At 35.7% G+C, this 16116-nt stretch overlaps 1 protein-coding gene across 1 annotated transcript; it reads right to left on the reverse strand.

Annotated features, from left to right (window-relative positions):
* Window positions 1-9458: 9458 nt before the first annotated feature.
* abtb1 (ankyrin repeat and BTB (POZ) domain containing 1) lies at window positions 9459-15889 on the reverse strand. Its single transcript, XM_024293941.2, has 12 exons — window positions 15642-15889; window positions 14454-14516; window positions 14314-14369; window positions 14077-14221; window positions 13832-13991; window positions 13677-13722; window positions 12775-12891; window positions 12572-12684; window positions 12397-12495; window positions 12155-12322; window positions 10589-10789; window positions 9459-10279 (listed from the first exon to the last, which is right to left on the reverse strand). The coding sequence occupies exons 1-12, from the start codon at window positions 15695-15697 to the stop codon at window positions 10073-10075; spliced, it is 1431 nt and encodes a 476-aa protein (XP_024149709.1). The 5' UTR covers window positions 15698-15889; the 3' UTR covers window positions 9459-10072.
* Window positions 15890-16116: the final 227 nt, after the last annotated feature.

Here is a 16116-nt window from a genome sequence, read left to right on the forward strand (position 1 = left end):
CATCACTACTCTACGTGTATATGGTCTTCTTAGACTGCTCTGTCATCCAGGAGCTCATAAAGATGAAACAGGTATGGAGCTGAGAGGTCCCGGCTCCCCAGGCTGCATGTGTGACGAAAGGCAGCTCAAATAGCTTAATTTCTAAAATATATATATTTTCTTAGCTTATACTAGCTGTGCTCATTATATAACCTATGAAAAGCACTGACTGAACATGTGCGTGAAGTAGCGGGGGATGTTTTGGGGGAAGTCAGACAAATCACAGCTCTCTTGTGAGGGTCCATTTAACTTCAAAAGTACTTTGCAGTGGTTCAGGATTAAGTTAAAATTCAAATGTACTCTCTTGAAGAATTACAATCTTAATTTTTTATTGTTTTTCTGAGTTTGAACCCTTTCAGTGAAGCTTTTGTGCAGTTGACCACTTGTGTTGTATAAGTTAGTTCATCATTTAGAGAAGCAATATCCTTGATAGAGTATTAAAGGCTATTAGATTAGTGAATTCTGAAAGATTTTTTTTTGCTTCAACAAAGCTGCTTTTAGACTTTAACATTGTAAATGTTGGCTAAAGTAGCTTATTAAAGTCAATGGATTTTTACTTTAAGCACCTGTAGCTTAAAAATGCAAAAACCAGTAAAGGATGCACAACCACCTATTAACTACAAGACAATAAAAGTCTTGTTGCATTAATTTCTCTGCAGAACTATCTCGTTTTACTCTCGTTTTTTGCTTGTATAACATCTATTTCTTAAAACTATTATATGGGTGGAAATTCCAGTGGCTAAAAATGCCAAATTTTTTCACTTAAAAAAGAACGTGAGTGAGTGGGATGTCCGAGTGCACTTAAACGCATCACAACAGACTACAAAATGGTCAATAGAAACGAGGTTCTTATCAGAGGAGCCGGGGGGCAAAGGTCAGTGTTAGCCAAAACATCAAACGGGGTTGCATTAAGACAAGGCTACTGATCATATGGATGTTTTTCACTAAACTGAGTTTTTTAGACACCTCATATTAAATCTTAGGGTAAAAAAAAAAAAAATAGCTTAGTTGACATCACGTGCTATGAGTCACCTGTTCCTGTTAATCACTCATTTCATGACATATAACAGCTCCCTAACCACACTTAAAATATGAGCCAAATTATAGTTGTTGTGTTGCTTTTATTACAAAAGCTCTTTTAAAGTTAAAACCCTCAATTAAAACGTGTATTTAATCTAATCTCTATCTCTAAGCGCACGCCTTTTCCCTGCAGAGTGCGCGTCTGAGTTTGAATGGAAAATCACCAGCCGGCCTCCCTGTGAGGCAACTTCTTAAAGCTGCAGTTCCTCACTGTCACCTTACTCACGCCACTGACTCATTTAGTGGTTTTATCAGTTTTGAAATGCTTCCTTGAAATGAAGAGTACATTAACATAAGCCCTAATGTTCCTTTTTACAAGGTTAAAAGACATTTTAGCCTTTTAATGTTGGAGTTTCTGGTGGTAAATGACGATAAATAAGCATGAAAAACTATTTTTTTAGCCCAATTGTGTTCAAAATGTTTTAACATTTTAAAGTCTCCGATCTTTTCTTCTTTTTTTTCCTTTCATGAAGCAGCAGGAACATCAGAAGCACAAAAACAGTATACAACACAGTTCTACAACTTCATGAATGAAAGGGAGCAGACAGAAGAACAATGTCCTTATTTTGTGCCTAACCCTGCTAAATCAAGATACTCGTATATATATAAACAAATATACATAGTTTAGATGGCACCGCCACTGACCATTCACAAGCAACACAATGTCATAAACAAAAAGAAAATTAAATCAGAAAATGAAATCAATTACTTTTGACACAACTTTCCAATTTGATTCTCCTAAACATATTTTTAAACTGGAGAATATTTGTAGAACTATTCAAATCAGTAAAAAGAGGTTAATCTCAAAATACTTTATTACAATACACAAGATACAAGAGTTATTTGGGCCTGTTTCTCAATAATTAAAACATAGTTGGAGCCGCAAAGTCTTATTTCATCTTTTTTAAAATAAATTACTACTGCTTTTTATTTGTATCATTGTTACTTTTAAATTCATAAAAATATATATTTCCTTTTGAGCATGAATAGACACAGAAAAAATATTTTCTCTAAATGTGGATTAGCTTTTTTCATTTTGACAGAGGCTCATATTAATTTCTTAAAAGAACATCCTGTGCCATCTCAGGAAAGGTTATAGAGAACCACTCTGATGAAAATTGTCTATTTGGTATTTTTAACATGTTCTTTCTCATGATGGAATCTATACATACATAAAAATAAGCTTAATATTTATATTTGTAGCACCGCTAATGTTAGGTTAGGATGTGTAAACTAGCTAGAGAGCTCGTAAACAGAGGGATTATGGGAAATACAGTCTCACCCACAATTGAAAAGTTAATTTCTAATGAACTCCTGCCGCTCTGCAGAAAATATGTCCAAGAAAACGACACATTTGACACATTTGTTAAAAAATTGTAAGTGAAAAAAAACCCATACATCCTGATTCTTATGTAACAATTCCTGTTGTTCAAGCATAAGCTGACAAGGACTTTTTCTAATGAAAACATCAGTCGAGGTTAAGCATTCCTTCCTTCTATGGCCATATTGTTCTCATTCTTCTGTTTGTAACATTTTTATTCCCACATTCCTCTGAAATAACATTGGGACGTCAAAGCTACTGGCTTTCCCAGACAGGGAGCTTCAGTTTTTGTCAGGACTTCCCAGCACATCCCGGGACATGTGTGTTCTGGGGGACAGAAAATCCAGTTTAAGGCATGTCTCTACATGAGTAGTTGAGTTTCACATTTGGTAATCCACCACAGAAACCACTGGCACAGAAATAGATTTTTATAACCTTACCTGTGTAAACATAAAAAATAAACGGTTATGTTTACGTCATTAAAAAATGTGTGGATTTAGGTTGAATTTTTAAAATACCTGAGTTTTAAAGCTTCCCAGACGGCAACATCATCTTTCCTATTCTCATTTTTCTAGGTCTTATACACGAAGAATGGAGGCAAAGTTAGCATCATAGCTCCATTTCATTTTTAAAAGGTAAAAACAAAATGAATGTATCTCTTTTTCTGACCACAATATAGGAAATGTGGAACATGATTTAGAAATGAAATGGAAAAGGTATCCAAATCATCAAAACTTTTAGTGAAGATGACGAACCCAAAGAGTCAAATGATTGTAATGTAAATAAATAGAATATGAGGAGCATAATGAGCTGTGGCGAGGCTAAACAAGATGATATGTTTTTTCTTAAACAATTAAGGGAATACAGCATAAAGCAGTAAATAAAAGTGACAGAGACATGAAGGCACTCAGAAAAAAAAGAAAATAGTATTTTAGGATTGACATAAAAACATCTTACTGTCCAAATTGTAACTATTTTGAGATGAATCTATTCTTCTGTTTCAAATTTTCCATGTTGGTGGCATTCACGGATTACTGCTGTATTGTTTACTTTGAAAGAGTTTAGGGTTAGAGGTTGAGGCAGTTGCTAGATTTAGCCTGTCTGCGTTCAGAGGTCTGCCTAAAGGGCAGAACAGTCACATGGTGACTCTGTAATCCTGCCTCACATGCAGGTGCTGCTGGTATCTGTGGAGGTGGTCATGTCCTACGCTGGCTACCTGTGTGTTCATCTCCGGTGGAACACAACTTTGTTTTTTCCAGAAACACAAAAGAAACAGGCCAATAATGAGGCATGACAACAGCATCCAGGAAGCAAAGGCTCATTAAAGAGAGAGGGGACTGTCCTGTGACTGGCTTTGCCCTCTGATATGTATGCACCAGACGCCTCCAGAGAGAATAACCTCACTAGGGTCCAGAATGCATTGCTTCTGTGATGCATTTCCTGGATGTGTTCACCCAGATTTGTCAGGAATTCTTTCGCCGTTGGCAAATGTGACCACGACGACCACTGTTTGCTGGCTTGTCTGTTTACTTGCTAATGCTGCAGGAGAGCAAGTAAGACTTAATCCCATCTTACCGTGGCTATGTTAAGTGTAAGCATCTGACTGTCACACTTCCAAGCAGAGCCGACACGCGGAGAACAGAGATAAACAGAATTCCAGGTGGATAAGCTTAAGATGTAATCATTGTTTTGGAAACTTTATCGGCATTTACATCCTGGTTCTCAAAAACCCCCCTCATTGAAGGGAGTCCACCTTATCAAAAAGCAATGTGTGGTGTACACAGCCGTACATTATGCATTATGTAACGGCTGGTGAGGTCGTCCGTCCTCTGCCAAAAATGGACATGTTGCAATAAAAAATCAGGTTATGCATTCTTAACTATAAACTTATTTTAAAATAGCACATTCTCAGTTCTCTCAGAGGGACCAAAGCAAATCAAGTACTAGCAGAACTCAAAAGGAGTGATGCTATTGAAGATCCCCAGCTTTTCAGGTCAGTTTCCGTTAAGTATGAGATTACCAATCCTAATCAACTCCTCCTCCCCCTCTCAGACAGTAATCTCTGGCTAATAGTACATTAGGATTTTGACAACAGCACAGCAGTGGGTTTTGTATTGAGATTTGTGGGCTCAACAGAGGAATTATGGGGGCAAGACCCCGGACTGCATCTTCATTAGTCTCCTCTACAAACATGAAAATTATTTAAAAACTCAATCCGACCTCAACTCATGCATCTAAAAATTTAATCACTTAAATATGTATTGTTACAGGCAGAAAAATGCTATAGAAACTAGTGAATCTGCAGATTATTAAATTATTTTTTTTTGTTGGTGAATCAAAAAAGACACAGTGCCAATATCTACTGTTGGTCTCAACTTATATTTGTATTTTATTTATTTCAAACTGATAAAAATATAATATCATAAGCAGAAGTATAGTGATAAATGATAAACGTTTACAAGGGAGTTTGATTGAAGATTAACAACTTTGAGTCTAGGCCCCTTTGTTAAATATCATTAAAACCTTAAATTTGACCATTGAATTACTAGAAATAGATAATTACACCGGTAGAATAAATTATGTATACATTATATACACAGATGAACTCTTATTGACTCCTTTATTTCTATTTATTATATCACTGATGATGAAAGAGGCTCTAAAATGTATTAGTTGAAGTATTTATCATTAACAGGGCTTGGACAAAACACATTTTTGTATTTAAAAACTGTTTTTTGTTACTACAGTATTTTAATTGCATGAATTGGTTCTAACAGGGAAAAGCACACACTAAAGGAAAATGCTGTGTTTGTTGTGTCGGAATGATCTGGAAAATGACTGTCTGACCTGAAAAAACACAGATATGTGTCAGAAAAGAAAAGATCTTCCAATAGAGCATGGATGCAAAATGACTTTCTTCACCTAAACTCAACTCAGTGGATTTGTGGAGCTCCACCTGAGGTGAGAAACCAGAATTACAAGAAAAATAAAGCATTAATATGGATTATCACTATAATTTATTCTATGTTAAACCGTTGTAGTTTACCCACCCCTGGCTTAGACACTGAAAGTTTCTAAATGTTTAGAGACTGATACCCAAAAAACACTTTATCTGTAAGGGGTGGACATGTTCCTGCTCTACACGCCCATTCCTTGAAGTGTCCTTGAGTAACCCCACGTTGTTTCTGGTGTCCTCAAGTTGCCCCCCGTGTTCTGCGGCTGAGCCACCACCAACAGGTGAATGGGACTGTAAATGTACAGTAGAGTTATTCATTCTGAAATGCTTGTAAAAGACCTTAAAGCATTTTTGTGTTTTACTCGAGTTTCTCTGTCTGTGTTGCAACTGTTGGGATGAGTATGAGCATCTGTGCATGACTCAAAAGCATGAAAAACAGGAAGCAGAACTGAACCACCGACCAATAAAATGCAACAGAACACACAAGAGGAAGAAAAAGGAACAAAAAAGCCCCTAAAAAACTGTCTGGTAGGGACAAAAACATCCGAGTAGGTCACAACAAAACCATAAGCAATGAAAATACAGACAAAATGGCGAACGACTAATCTGCTGTTAATAACTGTTTTTGTCCTGAAAAAGAACATCTCATAAATAGTTCCAGTGTTTTTGGCAAATGTCTTTTTGTTTTTATGTAAATACATAAAAAAGACATGAATTGGCTCCAGTTCTAGAGTAGTATCCAAGTAACTACTCTGTATTTTTGGGGACTTGAATAGTTTTTGCACCTTTTTATGTGTACTTACAGTACTTTTATTCATTCATTAGTTGAGGCATGAAGAAAAATAGAATAATCTTTTTTTTTTTTGGTTTTGCTAATAAATAACAAAACATGTGGGAAGTTGATGAGGCAACATTAAAAAAAAATAGGATAAACTAGAAAGACACTTCATTGGAATTGTGTTGTGTTATTTTCTGAACATTTAGAGATATTCGCTTCATGTTCAACCACCTTCAGGCTCTTCCATCTGCTCTGGCGTTTGACAAATACTACATATAAACCACATGTAAAGTAACATGTAGATGGACATGCTGGGAGCAGGACACCAGATGGTGGGAGTGACACGAGTCTGCATGTTCTGGTCGCGTCATCTGTGCAGCAATTGACATGTTTGCAAAACAACAAAATCAAAAAAGGAACATGATATATTTTTTTGCCACAAAGAACTTATAATTCTGCAAATTAACCTGCATTTTTATCCATATTATAAATAAATGCTTTAAATGTCATTTCCAATAAATGGAACTATTGTTCTAATAGTTATTTTGTCTGTTTGTTTACCAGCGTTTTCTTCAAAGAAATAGAGATAAATAGTTCTATAAAGATGAACATTTTTCATATCCACAATACATTAAAGAGAAAGGGAGCTCTTTCTTTCTTTCTTTCTTAAATCTTAATCTAAAACTCTACTACTTTACTTTCCATAGCAGATGTAACATTTTAAGTGTAGTCTCATTGTGGCATGAGTCACCCTCTTTGCCACAAAGAAAACACTGTCACAGCTCAAACAGCTGCAAAGTAAATTTACAAAAAGGGATTAAAATCAGAAGGGTTCTTTATGTGTTTATCAAAGCAATGAAGGTTACGTAAAGAGCCGATTATTCGGTCTCTCTAAAGAAATACCAGGTATGTAATCTGGCTATAGATTTTCTTTAGAAGTTTAACTCGAACTTGTCTTCACTTGTGTTCAGCGACCGCTTGGAACAAAAGGCAACAATTGATTTAAATGTAAAGTGTGTTTGATTAGTAATGTGGGAATGCTGGAGCTTGCCAAGTAAAATATAAAAGAACGCTGTGTAATCACAGTCCATGTGAGACCGACGACGCCTTGTGCAACAAGTATTTGGATAAAACATCAGTGCATTAATTAACAGGGAGTGAGATGGAGCCTGAACAGTTTATATATTTTTGTGCATTTACTTTTTTGAAGTTTTTGAAGTAAACATGACACATATCCTCACACTTTAATCCAGTTTATCGATTCAAAGTGGTTAGAGGAGTTCAGGTTCTGAGTGGGATCGTCAAATTCTTCTTCATGACTCAGCATATCATGATTTGTATGAATTCTACTTTCTAACCCAGAAATTAAACATATTTTTTGATTTTACTGAAGCATTAAGCATGAAATTAATAAATAAATAAAATACACACACCCATACCACTATTCATTCTCCCCCTTACTCCACAATGCAGTACGGCAGTACTTGTTTCTAGACCTGGGAACGTGTAGAACGCAAGTAAGTTAGTAACTGTGAGCTGGAATCATGGGTAGTGACTAAACTGTACACAATTCTAAAAGAACATTTAGTAATATTTAATCATTGTTTTTTTTTTAAAGTTGTGCAATCTTGATATAGCTTTCATTAGTTTATTCTTGTCTTTTTTTCACACAGGCAGCCGAGAGTTTTGTTGTCAAAACCCAGTGATGATTTGCTTTAGAGATCAAAATTAATCCATAGATTTTAGTCAAATATTTCAAAACATGAAGAGAATAATAATAAGTTTACATCAAAAGTCTTATGACTAATGGAAAGTGAAGTTATAACTTCCGAATATTTGACGTTAAAACTCAGATTTAAGTCACAACATTTTTTTACATTAACAATAAAATGAACCTTTATCAAATGATTTTTAAAATTGATACAAATTCAATGAAAAAAATCGTTAAAAAAAAGAAAGAAAGCAAAGCAGATGCTGCTTGGTTTTGTGAGAAATGGCGCCACCTTTTGGTGACTTCTGGAAACTACTAGGCAATTTTGTAAAATGAAAAAAGTTGTTTTTCTTTGAGAAAAAAAAAGAGATTTAAGTAATATTTTACCCCACTAAAAGCCTTATAATCAAAGTTTTTAGCTTTAATAAGTCGTTTAGATCAATTAAATCTCTTGTGTTTCTTTTTCATTCCAATTTGCAATAACTGTATTTCTGAATGAGCATATATGTCTCTGGACTTAATAAAACAACTAATTTTACTTATTTACTCTGGTTCCTTTCATTTCTAGTCAGAAGAGATGGTTGTTTTTGATGGGACACCATGGGAACACACAAGAACTAGCACAACACAAACACTAGACAATTTATAATAAACAAAACAAAAAAATTCAAAATTTCAACCATCAGGGTAACATAGGATATAGGATATGAATGAATGTATTCTTTAAAAAAAAAGCCAAAATGTGTTTTGTTTTTTTTTAAAGCCAAAATTAGAATGAAAGTTAAAATTGTCTACAAAAAACATCCACTAGTCACCAAGTGATGTTGTTTCCCTCTTGAGTTGCCTTTTATCTTTTAATTCTTCAGAACATCTGGTTGTTCATTTGTGTAGATGTGCCTAGTTGTATGTGAAAACTACAGGAAACATACTGTTGTAGCTGCACAAGGTTCAACGTATTGAAAATAATGTGAATACTAGAGATGTAACATTTCATTTTCTCCACAATTCAGTTCAAACCTCACATTTTCTTTTGTTTTGTTTCAGATTTCTGTATTGCAAAATGACAAAAACAAACCAAAAAAAAGATTTTTTTTTTTAAATTTGCCAATAAACAATTAACAATAAAAAATACCTCTGAATTTGCTTATAGGAAGCCTGCTGTAATGTAATATAACAGTGTTAAATATGTTAAATGTAGCACAACATGCAGTAGGGATGCAATGATTTGGTTTAACGGTCTAACATACGGTTCCATTTTAATCCGAGGATTCAGGCATCCCTGGTGAATACCATAAATGTATAGGTCACATGAAATATATCCTGTGACATCAGCAAAGACTTAAAAATCAAACTTAAAAATTCAAAATTGAAAGCTGTTTTGCAGAAAATATAAAAAAATTTAAAAAATTGCCTTTCAGGGAGTCCTTTAAATAAAATCAAGCTTTGAGGGAGTGAAAACGATGATATACAAGTCTAATGTATGAGATAAAAAAGTGTTCTCTGCTTGTTTGTAAAGAGAAGAAATTATAGGATGTTCAGAGGAACTGGTTTAGAACACACAAGGCAGGAAAAGATTGGTGGAAAATAATTTAATTATTCTTAGTTTACACAAAGTGCACTAGAGTGGAAGACGAGGTTAAGTGCAAGTTTTCCAAACGCGTTCAAAAACACTGATCTCACATCACTGTAAAACCCCTTTAAATGCCTGAAAATTTAAAGACAGCAGAATCATAATCCGATTTTAACCTAATATTTCTAGATTTTAGGACACGGTGTGGTTTGGGTTTGCTCTTCTTAAAGCATAAAAAGTTTCACATAGTTGCAAATGATAAATAGGAAAATAAAATTGAGAAAAAAAAACATTTGAAATGTCGGAAGCTACAACTTTGATCTAAAGCGAGAAGATGCATCTCCAAATTAAGCGTTAGGGGAGTTTCTGTCACAACCCTGAAACCAAATCACTTTTCTCATTTGCTGTCTCTTGTGTGAATAGGAAGCTCTGCACAGCCAAACAGCTACCATTAAATATATAGTTAGGTAACATTAGAGCCAGCTACTTCCATTGCAGTAAACTAAATAAAACGACAAACATAAAAACGCATATGTTGTTTTTTCACCTCTCGAGGTTTTATGTAACTGCAGATCTTTGAAAGTCCATCTTAAAATTTCAGAAGCATGTGCACGCCTTCAGCAGTCGATATTGACGCTGGCGAGCAGCTCCTCCAAGGCCTCCAGTTTCTGGTTGGCCTCCTCGATGGCGCTGTACGTCTGCACGTTGCTGGCGATGTGGAAGCGGATGTCGTCCACCAGAGGGACCGAGTCCGTCTCCTGTCGCTCCTCCAGCGACGCGGCGTCCTCCTTGATGATCTCCGCAAACTCCGGCTGCTCCACCAGCTGTGGCAGACAGGAAGGTGTGACTTTCTCATGAGGGAACGTGTGGCCGGAGGTCACAGCACGCCGACCTCAGCTGTGATATCAAACACTAACGGCTACTAAACCCAAAAACTGGAACATCATGACATAGTTCAACATTTGTAAATGTCTAATATGATGCCTCTGATGGTGATTTACTACTGATACATATATATGTACCTAAGTGGGTTTTTATGTCTTTATAACTTCAAACATTCCCTCTGAAATCCTGATAATGAAACCCTCAGCAATGACGGATCATTCAAACATCCCAAAGATAGAGACACTGACCCGCTCGATGATCTTGGCCATTAACTCTGTGCACTGGTCTTCTAGGCGAGAGAGGCGAAAAAGCTTGGCGGTCTTCCACATGTGCAGAACGTTGTCCTCGCCGATGGTTTTCGCAAGCGTCTTCCCACAGAGGCGTTTCAGCCCCGGCAGCAGATACATGTCAGCCACGCACAACACGTCCAACACGTTCTCCATCATCAGCTGGACACGAAGACCATCGTGATGAGCATTGAAGATGACAGTGGGAAATATTTCATAACATAGTTAAGAATGAATAAAAGCATGCTTCTCATAAAAGAAAAAATAATAATAATAAATTGAAAGCTGAATGGTTGAGGAGGTTGTGTGTCTCTAAGAGAAATAACTGTTACTTATTGTATTACATATAGATAATTCACTCATTTAGCATCTCTGTTTTATTCAGTTCAGTTCAGTTCAGCTCATTTATAATCAGGGAATCTGCTTTCTGGATGAGAATTATCTGTTAGAATTCAGATGAATTAAAGCTAACATTAATCCTGATTGTATATGTTTTAAATTAAAACACAACAGAAAATTATATCTCAAATTTAGGATGAAGCAAATCATTGATTTGACATAAAAAAGCATCAGGCTACCAGCTCTGTGTGCAAAACTGTTTTAAATGGAGCTTAAAAAGACTCTTTATCATAAACGATATCTGAAATCTCCGTTTTTTTTTAAATAAATCCAGAAAACTATCATCTTAGATCACATGTCAAAGTCAAGGCCCGGGGGCCGGATCCGGCCCTCCAGATCATTTCATTTTATTGTTATTAATGACCCGATGTTAACTTGTGCTTATTTCTACCTTGTATAATTTTGACAAAATATATTTTTATGGAGAGTAAAATATTGAAAGTTATTTAAGGTTTAAGTTGATTTAGTCTGGAATAATATTCCTGCCTTTTTATTATTCACATTTTTTTATAAAAAGTTACTATTTTAAAGTTTTAAAAATTGCCATTCTGTTAGCTTTTTGGAATATTTTGGCATTTACTAAGATTTTTTAGACTATTTTAGAGTTTAGCTGATATTTAAGCTACATGCTAGCTGTTTTGGCTAACCTATGTTTTTTAGGCTATTTTGGAGTGTAGCTAATATTTCAGCAACATGCTAGCTGTTTGGGCTAATTTAGGCTTTTTTGTGTTTTAGGATATTTTGAAGTTTAGCTATTTTTTTCAGCTACATGCTAGCTGATTTGGATTTTTTTTTTTAGTTTTTTAGGTTAATTTGGCATTGAGCTAATATTTTAGCTTGCTATCAGCTTCAGCGTTTTCAGCTATTAGCTTCATCTTTTTTAGCTATCAATTTCAGAATCTTCAGCCATCAGCACTAGTATCTTCAGCGGCCGAATTACAGCATTCACACTAGCATTATCGCAGTTAATGCTACATATCTAGTTCATAATTATGTAAAAAGATACAGTTTTAAAGTTTTAAAAATGTAGTTTTAGTATTAAACAAATGTTTATCCTGTTCGTTTTGGATTTTGTCCCCTTGTGCGATTGAGTTTGACACCCCTGTCTTAGATAAACTATGAATGCACCTCGGTGTCATCAGTGTAGATGTAATACATGACGTGGATGAAGATCTCATGGGTGATGTTGTGCAGAGTTATCACTGGGATGCTGGGCTGCGACTGCAGCAGCTCTCCCTCACTGAAGTGGTCCTCCAGCAGAGCTTTGAAATAATCACTGCGTCCGCAGAAAAACGCCTGTTGACAAACAAATGACATGTGTGAGTGACAGGATCCAGTGCTTCGAGGGGAGCATTGAGAGGTTTCAGTACCTTGTGACACAAAAAATCGTAGCCCTCAACTCTGAAGCAGATATCAGGATAAGTGGGGAAGCGATCCACTCTGTTAAATGGAAGCTCATCAAATCCAACCTGGGGAGAAAAAATGTAGAATTTTGCATAAATGCATTAGCAATGAATTTGTGCTGGACTGTGATTGAACCCTCACTCTCAGCTCAGTGGGCAGAGCACAGTCTGCTAGCTGGGCCATCTCATCCTGGAGTTGACACGTGTGAGGCTCCAAGCTCAGAACTTTGACACAAATTCCTGGTTTGTTGGAAACTTCAGTCAAAGAAAAAAAAACAAGATCAATCACTCTTAACATGCTAGTTATTTTTTTAAGTTATTGTCAGTATAAATGTAATTTATTACCAAATTCATACACTTGCTTGCATTTATTCTCCAGTTCTTCCATCAGGTCGATCATTTTGCACTGCTTAGCCAGGCGTCTGCTGTCCTCCACCAGACTAATATCAATATCCATCCGTCCTGCGTTATTTAGCCAAAATGTTAGCCAGTTAGATAAGAAAGTACAAATGAATAAAGCTAGCTAAATGAAATTTATCCATCTTCAGACCCCACTAAAGCATTTTTGGTGGGTTACAGGTCACCAGTTTGGTACAGGGCCCTTATACTCGCATGCACACCAGGGGGGTAACGTAGAGACACCAATTAACCCATGAAGCATGTTTTTGGACTGAGATGTTGCAGGAATGTCAGAGAAAACTAATGGCTCTCTGAAAAATATATGAGCATCAAAAAAGATCAAGTGAATAGTTTGAATTTGTTTTTCTATTTAGTGTAAAATGTGCTTTTTTTGGAGGCATTTTTTGATCATCTGAGTTGAATGCAAAGTGAGTTCTAACAAATACTCAAAGTATTTCTATTCAACATAGAAATACTTTCTAATCCTATTTAAAACACTTTTAATCCGGGGGTAAAAATACTTTTTCCAGCGATTTGTTTTCTCTTGTTTCATCTAGTGCTGTTAGGAATCACGTCTACTTTTCACAACAGCACGAAAGTTCCTATTTGGTGCATTTAATTTATTCTGAGCACTAATCTTATCTCAGTTAAAATTTAAACAAAACAAATTTAAATTAGGATGCCTTTTCGTACTCCTTTAACAATATGCAAGAGTAATTACTTTAGCAGAAAAGCTTGAGTAAAAAAAAATGTCATAACTGGTCAGAAAACAGATTTTAAATGCTTCTAAATAATCTTTCACATTGTGAAGTTTTAAAATCAGAATTCTTCTGCTGACATACACTCACCTGTATAGAAATACTGCAGGATGGCTCCAAACGCTGCAGGATTAATCTGAAATGAAAACAGCTTTTATCTGTATTGATGCAAGCTGCAATTTATTAGTCATTACAATGGGCAGCTAAAAGACACACGTTAACAGTGAATACATGTGCTTCTTTACCAGTGGGTGCTTGAGGGTGATGAGGCTCTTTCCTTTCCATTTCGTTTCAAACATTTCAGTGAAGTATTCTGAGCGTGCGCTCAGAACGCATCGATGGGCTTGAAATGTTTGTCCATGAACCAGAAACTTGACATCGCTGTGCTGACCCTGCTCTAATAACCTAGAGATAGACCAAGGGAATTGTTTTTTTATCATGTATTACCATGAAATGTTGGAATTTCATCTGAAGAGAACATAGCTCTTACATGTGCAGAAAGTAGTTGAAATCATTTCGCTGCATCGCACGAACGCTGACACATTTGTAATCTTTAAGCAGGCGGCGAATGGAGTCATTCAGGGAGCCGTAAACACACCGTTCACCATCAAACGTGTTGGCTTCACACTTGGCACCTGAGAGTCAATCAATAAAAAAATGACAAAATAACTAGAAGTGTGTCGATCTCACCTCTATTACAAGTACATGAGTCATTAGTCAGCCCTACCACTAGCCAACAGGTACTGGACCAGCTCCTCATGACCACACAGACAGGCATAATACCTGAAGGACAAGAGGGGGGCTTACCTTTAAAAACAAAGTGATACAATTAACTAAATAAAGTGTAATTGGGAAAACTATACTTACAAAGGAGTACTGTCCCATTTGTCTCTCACATTGAGGTCCACATCTCTTTGTTCAACAAGGTATCTGATGGAAAAAAAAAACAGAAAATGATGAATAGAACTTAAAAACACTCATCTTAAAGTGATTCAAGCACAATTAGAATAGAATATCTAAACAGCAGGGTTTAAATATTCTAGTTCTTTAAATGACAAACATCTGTTTTATAACTGGGGGAGTAATGATTAATTTTATCAACAATTTTATTCCTAATATAATTTGTCATTGATGTTACAATTCATAATCGATATTGGTTCATCTGTAATTATCCGATTCACTGATACAAAATTGACCTTTTAGCCAATAATGCAACCAGTGTGACTCAGAGATAAATACCTGTTACTGAACAGGGCATGTAAAGTTTTCTAGATGCATTGTATTTCTTACAAATGTAAATTAAAAATATGTACAAAAAACAAGAATTATTGAGATATCCATTCATATTTTAGCTTCATAAAGTTCAGCCCACTGTTGTTTTTCCACATTAAAATAAGACTGGGAATATTATAAGACCTATATGATCACATCTTTGCAAAATTCAGTGTTTCCTCACACTGGCGTGTAATGATAGTTTGATTATTTTTTGCTGTCATCACATGTGTGTTATCCTCTGAGGATTTGTAACGTTATAGTAAAACAAACCTCTTGTACCTCAATTCAAATGGTATTTTCCATTATTGATTTATTTCATTTTGAAAAAAATTCATAATGCAATAGGTCCATTCAATTAACAACTTGCCTCAGACAGATCGATCTGGTTGGATAAATCGATTTATCAATTAAGTCGATTAATTGTTACACCTCTATTTTTAAAAATAAATTTAGGGTAGCAACAATATTAACTGGGTAGCAGTAAAATGGAGCCTAACTGGTAATAATTTGACTCTGAAAGCAAACAATAAAGCATTAATAAAGAACTCAGGATGTTAGCTTAACTTACACGCTTGGTCATCTTTGCTAATGTTAGCAACATTAGCTTCCGCTCCAGTTTATGAACAAATAACTAACTTTAGCATGAACCACAGAGAGAGTAAATAAGTTTATTAATCATTTAGATTATTCTAATCATATTCTGCTAAGTAAACGTTGGAAGTGTAAGATGATTCTTTTTATTACAAGCGAAACTCTGATGTGCACAGAGCGATTATTTACCTGACTCTACAAACGTCGCCCTTTCTGCAACTACTAAACAAATCGCACACATCCATCGCCTCGGTGTTTTCGGTCCTCTGTAATGCATTGAGACGGCCTGTCTACCGGACAGGTGAGCAGTGGTTAGATAGATCTTCGGAGGCCGCTTGGTGGACGCTGGAAACGCTGCTCGGTTCACACAACCTCTGGAACAGTTGTTGACAGCCTACCTTCCCTGTGTTTTGGTCGATGGGGCAACACGAGTCACGTGACCAAACACCCCTTCAAGTGTTGTACGGATTTTCAATTATAGCAAAAAAATATATTCTTCTACTGCAATAAACTCGCTATATGCAGTTTATATTCAAAAAATTCTCCTTAAAATAAGTATTTAAAAGGCTAATCTGTGTTCATTTTAATGATTTAAGATGAAAAAGAAGAGATATTGTCCTCTCCGTAAGTGGCCTGAAATTTCTTGAGTTCGAAATGACGGTGA

The sequence above is a fragment of the Oryzias melastigma genome, linkage group LG7 (genome assembly GCF_002922805.2).
Source record: "Oryzias melastigma strain HK-1 linkage group LG7, ASM292280v2, whole genome shotgun sequence".
Lineage (NCBI taxonomy): Eukaryota > Metazoa > Chordata > Actinopteri > Beloniformes > Adrianichthyidae > Oryzias > Oryzias melastigma.

What these genes read in the sequence shown, in the direction of transcription:
- abtb1 (XM_024293941.2), bottom strand. Translation starts at nt 15,697, where the DNA reads ATGGATGTGTGCGATTTGTTTAGTAGTTGCAGAAAGGGCGACGTTTGT. An exon ending in TTCAACTACTTTCTGCACAT is followed by an intron (nt 13,992 to 14,076) that starts GTAAGAGCTATG and finishes GTCTATCTCTAG; the next exon opens with GTTATTAGAGCAGGGTCAGC. An exon ending in CAAGCAAGTGTATGAATTTG is followed by an intron (nt 12,685 to 12,774) that starts GTAATAAATTAC and finishes CTTTGACTGAAG; the next exon opens with TTTCCAACAAACCAGGAATT.